Consider the following 8,602-nt stretch of genomic DNA (forward strand, 5'->3'; position numbering starts at 1 on the left):
AGGGCCCGGACTACATCTCCCGCCGGCCCCGGGCCGAGGCGGTACAAAGCGGGCGTACCTGGCCCGGCAGGGCAGCGCCGACAGGTGAGCGGTGGGAAAGGGGCTCCTTCCTCGGGCCCGCGGCTCGTCCTCCCCCCCCTGCCGCCCCTCTCCCGCCGCAGGCCCGCCCGGGAGCCGCGATGCCGTTCCCCAGCTCCGGCGCGGACGATGCCTTCGACTACCTGTTCAAGATCATCCTGATCGGGGACTCCAACGTGGGGAAGACCTGCGTGGTGCACCGCTTCAAGACGGGGCAGTACAACGAGAAGCAGCAGAACACCATCGGCGTCGACTTCACCGTGCGCTCGATGGACATCGACGGCAAGAAAGTAAAGGTCCGTAGCGGGAGCAAGCCCGAGACTCTTGGTGGGCAGCACCTTTGCCGTGTCACCTTTCCCATGCAGGTGCCGGGGAGTGGTGGGATGCAGAGCATCTCCTGCTCGGCCCTAATGAAGGCGGCTGGCAAAAGCTGGCCGCCTTTCTGCCCAGGGGTGTTTACAAGGGGAGCTTTCTCTCAGGAGCATGCCCTGGGGGAGGCACTCACCCTGATTTGGGTACATGCTTGCTCTCGTGACTTCTCTGCATCTACTTGAGGAGAGGGCTCACACTTTGCCTGCAGGGAGTTCTTTGGAAGACTGCTGTATTTTGGAGGGGTTGTCTCTTATCTCTGTCAGAGATGGGGGGGTTTAAGCTGGGACACTGAGGAGAGAAAACCCTCTAGTTTGCAAAGGCTACACTTTGATGTGTGCTTAATTTGAGGGAAGAAGGCTTCCAAGACAGACACCAGAAGAAATGGTTAGCTAGAACTTCCCTCTGCATGCAGATGGAAGTTCAGATGCCTGCCCTTTATATAGATTTGCTCTGCCCAGTCCCGCATCGGGGCTTCTTTGCTCTACTTCCTTTCCTGTTAAAAGCCTGTAATGCTCTACATCTTTTAGTACAGTTGTTGAAACTGGGGTTCTTGGCCTCTTTACAAAGCTGGGTTTACCCTTGCAGCTTTCTCTTTGGTCTGTGTAGATTGACTTTACAGGCTCATAAATGTCTCTTCAGACCCGGAGAAGGCAAAGCCACACTGGTGTAGCAGAGAGAGCTGGGGCAGGTCTGGCTGCCTTCTGGACAAGGGGTTTCAAAAGCGTGGATGCTGCTGGCAAACACCTAGGGAGTGGCATTCACTGGCCTTTACAACTTCTGTCCTTTCTCTTACAGATCCAAGTGTGGGACACAGCTGGCCAAGAACGCTTCCGGACAATAACCCAGTCTTATTACAGGAGTGCCCATGGGGCCATCCTTGCCTATGACCTTACTAGGAGGTCCACATTTGAATCCATTCCTCACTGGATTCATGAAATTGAAAAGTATGGTGCTGCAAACTTGGTCATGATGTTAATTGGTAGGATTTTAATTTTAAATATTGTGTTACGTAGCTTTTTTAACATGAATATAAAATCTCCTTCACTTTCCCCCACTACTACCTGAAGCATCTATAAACTACGCATTAAGAAAGAATGCAGTTCTAATTCCAGAGGATCAGAAAATATATCAGTGTGGCCTAAGCTTTAAAAAAAAAAAAATGAGGAAAGTCATAGCCTGGTCCTGACAGGACCAAACCCACTGCAGACAGCAAACCCTTTTTTTCCTTGTTTCTTTCCTGTTGGAATAATGTAACAAGCTTTGCTGCCAGGCTCGAGGCAGGGACAGCTTTGCTGAGGTTAGAATTGCAGTAAGTCTGACCCTATACTCCTGATGCACAGGAATGTAGCGGCTCAATAATTCAAGACTGAAGGGGAATGCACAGAGCAACACAACTCCTCGTTCTCATCTTTCCTCTCTGTTCTTTTGATATGCATGCGCATTGCTCTGTAATGGGATTCCTATCAGGTAAGACAATAGATGGGGAAATGGCTTTTGCAGGGCATGAAGTAGTCTGCTTACATTTCACTAGAGTTCAGGAAACTTTGCCTCTTGAGGAAGCAATCGCTGAGAACTGGAGCTCGTAGGAAGCAGCGTGGTTCCTTCCTCTTGGTTTCGGGTTGTTATTGCTCTTCCTGTCCCCAAGGAAGAAGCTGCAAATGAGAGAACTGGTGTAGTAAAATGACAGAGGCTTTATTTACATTCCACAGCCTCTGCCTGTTGTGCTGTGGCGCTGTGCTGAGAGCATTGCATGCAGCCACAGCAGCCCAGACTGGCTCTTGAGGATAGGCAGGTTGAGCCCCACGGCACAACAGGCCTGGGACAGAAGCTACTGCTTGTGCTCCCAGCACAGTACTTACTTCGGCTGTGGTGGTTCTTCCTGTTCTTCCTCTGAAGAAACAAACAACAAATTCTGACCCGCTTCTATAACTGCAGTGCTTAGAATTGGGTGGGTGTAAATCACTGAACTTGGCAGGGTTTTTCTAACTAATGTAATGAATCTAAAGAAAAGACTTACCTGTGCGTGGTGGGGGCTGGTGGTGGTTGATGCTGTTTTTTAAAGAGAAAAGTTCTGAAATTGGTAAAAATAAAGCTTTTGTTAAGGATTCAGCTTGGTGCTTTCTTCCAGAGCTGGTGCTGTTTGCTTTACTTACTTTGGCAGAAGTCTTTGTACATTTAATTACATTTGAGCACGTTATACACCCTTCTAGCATGAGGTTAAGGTTAAGAAGTCTAACTTTCCCATCTGGAACTGGAGGAGGAAAGAAGGGAGGGCTCTTTTTAAGAAGGCAAATAACCCTCCAGCTGTTTGTTGGGGGTTGTGGTTTTATTTTGTGGGGTGGGTTGTTTCGTTGTTTTTGTTTAGGTTTTTTCCTTTTAGAAAAATTGAAAGGGACTTAATGGGAGGGGAGTTGGCTTGTATATGCTTCAAATTCAAGATATGAATTTGATGAAGGGCTGTCTTGAAACTATGAATGTAGACTTCAGCCAGGTACTGCATGTACCAGAACTGATAATTCCACATGTGCTGCAACTACTTAAATATACAAAGGTATTTTATCTGAGGCGTTTCACGCTTTCTGATAGACTTTGACTGGAGTGCTGCAAGTAAAAGTTTTAATCTATATATGCAGAAACAAGTCTCTATCTTAAGCATTAAGGTAGCTAGTGTGAATTCTTGTCTTTTTTGACATCATCTTAAAAGATTTTTTAAAGTATTTAACCTAAATGCTACTAAATGTTTAAAACCACTAAAGAATAGAACCAATAGTTGATTCCAAACAATCCTTTGGCACCACTACCTACACCAAATAATCAGATGAACACAGGTTTTTAGTTTTTTCTTGGATTTCAACTAATTTCCTATCCTATGATTAGCTGCAGTTTTGATCCACAGTCTGTGTTTGTGGCTCGGATGTGCTCGCATCTTGTTCTTTCCAGTAACTCTTACACCTAACATAAATCTATTGTTTAACAGAATTTAATTAATCCATTGCATTTAAAGATGAATTTTTGAGAGACTAAGTTATTGAATATCTATTTGCCTTCTTTTAAGGGAACAAATCAGACTCACTGGATAAGCGCCAGGTCCTGTTTGAAGACGCCTGCACGCTGGCAGAGAAGCACGGGCTCTTAGCTGTACTGGAGACATCAGCAAAAGAAGCTCAAAACATAGAAGAGGTGTTCATGTTAATGGCTAAGGAGCTAATAGCCCGAAATACCTTACAGCTTCATGGAGAGAACCCTCCAAACAGCTTCTATCTTGATTCCAAGCCAGTGATTGCCAGTCCAAGTGTGGAGAAGGCCCAGTGCCCCTGCTGAAGAGAAATTTCAGGAAGAGCTTGGAAATTGTCATTCTTCTGAGGCTGTTTGATGCAATTGTATTCAATTGATGAAAGTGTCCTCTCTGGCCTCAAGCCATGTCTCTTGATATCTCTACCTTGGAGTTTGGCTTGTAAGTATTTTCAGAGATCATTGTTGCTGTTGGTAGCACAGATTGCTTTGAACATGGCAATGAGCTGAGAGGACTCAGGAAGCTGCCAGCCCTTGCCTTAATCAAAGAGAACTATAAAAACTATTGCCTTTAATTATAACCTTTGAATGTTTTTCTGGCTGTGTCAGAAGATGAATTTGCACCAGAGCTGTGTGTTTATTTGACCCTTCTGAGCTATGTTGCTGGTTCTAAGTGCAAGCACCTTCCGCTCTGCCCATAGCTGTAAGAAGTCTGACACATGCTGCTTAAACTTTCATTTAGGGGCTGTCCTGATGTCAGGCATGTAGCCACTCATCCCAAGGGCCTTAATAACATTTGTGAAAGAATAACTGGAGACATCCCTGGGGTTACATGGCAGGCAGAACAGGATACACTTCTTCCTGGGGTGAGAAGACTGCCTTTCACTTTGCTCCCTAATTGTCAGAATTGCTTCGAGTACTGGTCTCCATCTTGCTACACAGACTTGCTAGAAGCAAAGCTTCCAGTGAAAGGATGTTTTTTCTTTTCTCCCCACTAACCTCATCATGCTTTTTGATGTGCTGATTTTAACCAAAAGCCTTCTGTAGCTTGTGCAATGGGCCAATGGCAGCTTGAGAGTATGCCTGCAGATTTCCAAGGGAGTGTGAAGGATGGATCCAAGCTCCTGTAAAACTCAGCAAGGGGTAAGATGGTTTAATTAGGTAACCTTGTGTTAGAGCAGTAAGTGAATGGCATGGGGTGCACCAGAAAGCTGCCCTAGGCAAGTATATTTACTACTGCTGTGGGGACTGAACAACGTGGAAGGTTTTGGATTGTTCCTCCCAAATGCAAGCTCTGCTACTCAGGGGTCACTTCTGTATACCTGAACTGAATGAAGGGTTTTGGTTGGGGTTTTTTTTGGTGTGGGCTTGGAGGTTTTTTGGGGTTTTTGAGTTTTGTTTTGGATTTTGTGTTGTTGATGTAGGTTTTTTTCTTCTGTTGTTTTGTTTGCATTTTTTTTTCCCAGTAGATGGAAACAGGGAAGGAGAGGAAGGAAAGAAATATTATACAGAGGAAAGTTCTTTTGACTGCAGTCCTCATGAACCAAAGTGTGTCAGTTACTGTTAAGCTATGAACTGCAACTCAAACTCTGTAATGATAAAATATGATCTGTGTCACATTCAAAGCAGCCCTGGGAAGGCTGGTGTGTTGCTGGCTTACTCGATGGTGGTCTGCCCATGTTTCCTAAACCCTGGAAAAACAGGGAAAATGACGTAGCAAATATTTCTGGAAAATCTTGTCTGAGAAGCACAAAAAATAAAGCAGAATGAATCACTGATTTATAGTCTTGGAAATGCTTCTGATATTATTAATGCTTTCTCTGGCTAAGTTCTTTGCTATCACATGCAAAGAGCAGCTGTGTGTAAACTGAGGGAGGAATCCTTCATGCTAGCCTCTAAGCCTTTTGCCTGCTGTAGAGAAAGCTTCATCTTCAGACATCCTCTTTCTGATGTTTACTTTTTAAATCTTATTTCTTCTTCATTCAGTACTAGCCTAGTAGTTGCATTTCAGTTTGCACATTTAGGCAACAATAAATACCATAACCTTTCCAAGGGGCAAGCAAGCTTCCAAACTACTAGTTTCTACACCTCCTGTCACTACGAAAACAGTAAAATATAAGGTTAATATTCTTTTCTGTTTAAAATCCAAACTACTCCCAGTCATAATCCATCTCTTTTTTTTTTTTGTATCTTCCAGGAGACTGTAATAGAAAAGTATTGTGTTCATCTCACCATGTTACTGGCGGTGTTAACCTTTGCATGGTTCATTGGGTTTACTACCTTAATTAGCAATTAGTGTATGAAGTTATTTTGCTTACCCTCAGTATGGAGATTTCTGGAGGCTGATGTGGTCCTCCCTGACTGCCCAGCACTGCCATGTCACAGGGCTCTTGCCGTTCTCTTCGTCACAGAAAGCTGTGCAACACGGGATCAGGGAGGACAGGCTTGTGACCATGCCTTGAGCTGCACTGTCCCCTTTCCTTTAACAGGTCTAACAGGCTCCCTTCTCCTCCTTCAAGAAACTAGTCTTAAACACCTCCCCATTGTGCAACTAAACCAGAAGCATGACCTCTTCTGGTTGGTTCTGTTTGGCATCTTCCACACGGCCTTTGGGCAGTTACACTGAATGGTTTCTGCAGGGACACTTTTCAAGCTGTCCTCGCCTGAATGAAGAACAAGCTGCAGCAGTTGCTAACAAGCTTCTTCAGAGAGTATACTGGTAATGGTATTATTAATGAGGTAATACGTGAAGCCATAAACTTTAAAAAAAAACCCCTTTACTGTGGCACGTTATTATAGACTGAGAACCACTAGATTAAAATACAAACTCGGTGTAATTTCTGCGGTTCTGCCTTTCCCCATCAGAGAGCAGGTGGGAACACACAGCTGTGACAAGGCAAAGTGGCATTAACTGCTACGGAACATTCCATTAATGGTTTTGTTCCCCAGCATCATATGCAAATTCAGTGTGCTTCCTGACAGCATCATTAATGCATTTGTTCAAAGTATAGCTTGTTTACACCACTATTCTAAAAACCACTACTGTCCCTCGGGTTTCAGTTTTAAGAGCTGCACATTCAGCTTGAAGATGAGCTCATTTGTTAAGTTTTTATCTACTTGCAAGTGTTTCAGTCTTAGCTGTGGCACATTACTTGCACTGCAGCCATGCCAGATAAGATTGAAGCAGGATCTACCCAATGAAATGGGATAATGAAAAAAAAAAAATAGAAGTATTTTAAAATGGAGCAAACTGACACCTCCCAAAAGCTGACTAGTTTGAAAGTCAACATAACAGCAACCCAGTGAAGGGGAAGGCATATGTGGCCTATGTGGTCAGGCTTTGCTTCATATGCAGGAGACAGGCTCTTAATTTCAAAAGCTGAGGTTCTTATCTAATCGTTCTAGTTAATGTTTAAGTATAGTTGGAAAGGAGACAGAGAAAGCAATTTTCAGGTCCTGACAGAGGTGGAGAGCTCTATCCTTGAGCCTTTTTTCAGGAAGGAGATGCATGCCTGTGCTTTTGGACAAGGAATTGAAAGTGAAGCTTCCCCCCCACCAGGTGAGTGCTCAAATGAAAGCGCTTTTAGGAGATGCCCCTTCCAGCTGTGGGCTGCCAACAGGCAGCTTTTTATGGGTCTCAGCTCTAAGAACACCACATTTGGCTGCAGGGGGGGGGCTTAAATAGTCATTGCTCAACGTACTGACTCTCGAAATAATTTTCAAGCACCACTCTCGTGCAATTGTATTAGGAACTGGAACAGGCAATGCTGGGATATGGGAGCCCTTTGAGAATAGTTTTAGACATGCCCAGAACTCTTTTTTCCTAAGAATACTTCACCTTGTAATAGGAATGTCCAGTTTGAGATGGGTTGGACTTTTAAATATTTTTTGAAGTATTTTTCTTATGCTGTTGTTCTAAAAATCAGCACTCAGGTGCCTGCACAACCTCTGTCAATGCAGTCACATCAAGCTGTTGACTCTGGCTTGACAGCAAGTGACAAACAGCACATCTATATATAACAGGGCAGGAGCTTAGCATATTTGGAGTCCTGCATTTCCTTGTTACTGCTATGTCCATGAATATCAGTGCTTATACAGTTTTCTCTGCTAAGTCTAGTTTTGCTAACCCGAAGTGAGGCTCACCACAACTAGTTTAATAATGTCTCGCTAAGCTTGCATTAAACTGACTTTGTAGCTACTTGATCCCTGCAGTGAAGTCCTGTATTGTATCTCAATCCCAGGGGATTACATGTGGGCTCTCTCTCGTTTTAAACTGCTGCAGCACTGATAATTCCAGCTACACAAGTTTTGTTCCAAACATGAGACACCCCATAAGTTTCCTTCTAAGGCAAGGTGAGCTACTTTGTATTTCATTACATCCATCAGGCATCCCCTCAAAGATTACAATCCACCCTGGGCTACAGTCAAGGGCAAGCTGTGCTAGCACCGTTTGAACTGAAGCAGCAGAGGTTGTAACAAGTACTCTTAGCTTGTATCATCCGATTCAGAGCAGTGAGAACGGGCAGCACACACACACTGCGCTTACCACAAGAGGCAAAGTTTTGTATCAAACTAAATGTATATATCCTGGCCTAGGGAGTAAAGTCAAGGCACTTCAAGTGGAGAGCAGGCATCTTTTTCTGAAGATTTTTGTTTTGAAATCAAGACTTTGCTGGTGGAAGGTTATGGAAACTTGATACCTTTTCATCTTGACATTACTCTGATTGGCCTCTTCAGTTTCTGTACCTTAGGTATGTGCTTGAAGAAAACATAGCACAGCCTAAGTTGTCACCCTCCATCTTTTTACATTAAAAGTTTGCCTTAATTCTACTGAGATTACTCCTGTTCTTACAAAGGAAAAACATAACAGCCTACTAACATTATTTCAAAGGCCCTATTATTTTCAGTTGTTCCAGTTTGGGATGGGTGGAGGGTAGAAATCACAATGCTACAGCAAGCTTAAAAACAAACCTTCCACCAGCAAGGTTCAGATACAAGTGGCACACAACAGTACTGCTTGGTGACAAATACATGCAGCTCTTGAACCTGCAGAACAGGAACCACTGCATGATTCAAAGTGAGAGAGCAACAGAAGCTACTTGTCACGATGCACGTGACCACATCAGTCACCTTGCAGCTG

General features: G+C 44.1%; 1 protein-coding gene across 2 annotated transcripts; it reads left to right on the plus strand.

Moving 5' to 3' along the window:
- The first annotated feature begins 35 nt into the window (after window positions 1-35).
- On the plus strand, window positions 36-8,292 carry RAB19 (RAB19, member RAS oncogene family). Of its 2 annotated transcripts, XR_004357284.1 has the most exons (4): window positions 40-374; window positions 1,246-1,429; window positions 3,506-3,904; window positions 5,952-8,292. XR_004357284.1 is itself a non-coding variant. In XM_032689001.1 (3 exons), the coding sequence occupies exons 1-3, from the start codon at window positions 180-182 to the stop codon at window positions 3,769-3,771; spliced, it is 645 nt and encodes a 214-aa protein (XP_032544892.1). In that variant the 5' UTR covers window positions 36-179; the 3' UTR covers window positions 3,772-5,237. The 2 variants fall into 2 exon arrangements, 1 of the variants encoding a protein (XP_032544892.1); XM_032689001.1 differs by lacking the exon at window positions 5,952-8,292 and having other exon boundaries at window positions 36-374; window positions 3,506-5,237.
- Window positions 8,293-8,602: the final 310 nt, after the last annotated feature.

This window comes from Chiroxiphia lanceolata, chromosome 5 (genome assembly GCF_009829145.1).
Source record: "Chiroxiphia lanceolata isolate bChiLan1 chromosome 5, bChiLan1.pri, whole genome shotgun sequence".
Classification (NCBI taxonomy): Eukaryota; Metazoa; Chordata; class Aves; order Passeriformes; family Pipridae; genus Chiroxiphia; species Chiroxiphia lanceolata.

Excerpts from the sequence above, each read along its gene's own strand:
- RAB19 (XM_032689001.1), top strand. The coding sequence starts at position 180 with ATGCCGTTCCCCAGCTCCGGCGCGGACGATGCCTTCGACTACCTGTTC. Across the intron at positions 375-1,245 it reads TCGACGGCAAGAAAGTAAAG|ATCCAAGTGTGGGACACAGC; the intron begins GTCCGTAGCGGG and ends TTTCTCTTACAG. Across the intron at positions 1,430-3,505 it reads CTTGGTCATGATGTTAATTG|GGAACAAATCAGACTCACTG; the intron begins GTAGGATTTTAA and ends CCTTCTTTTAAG.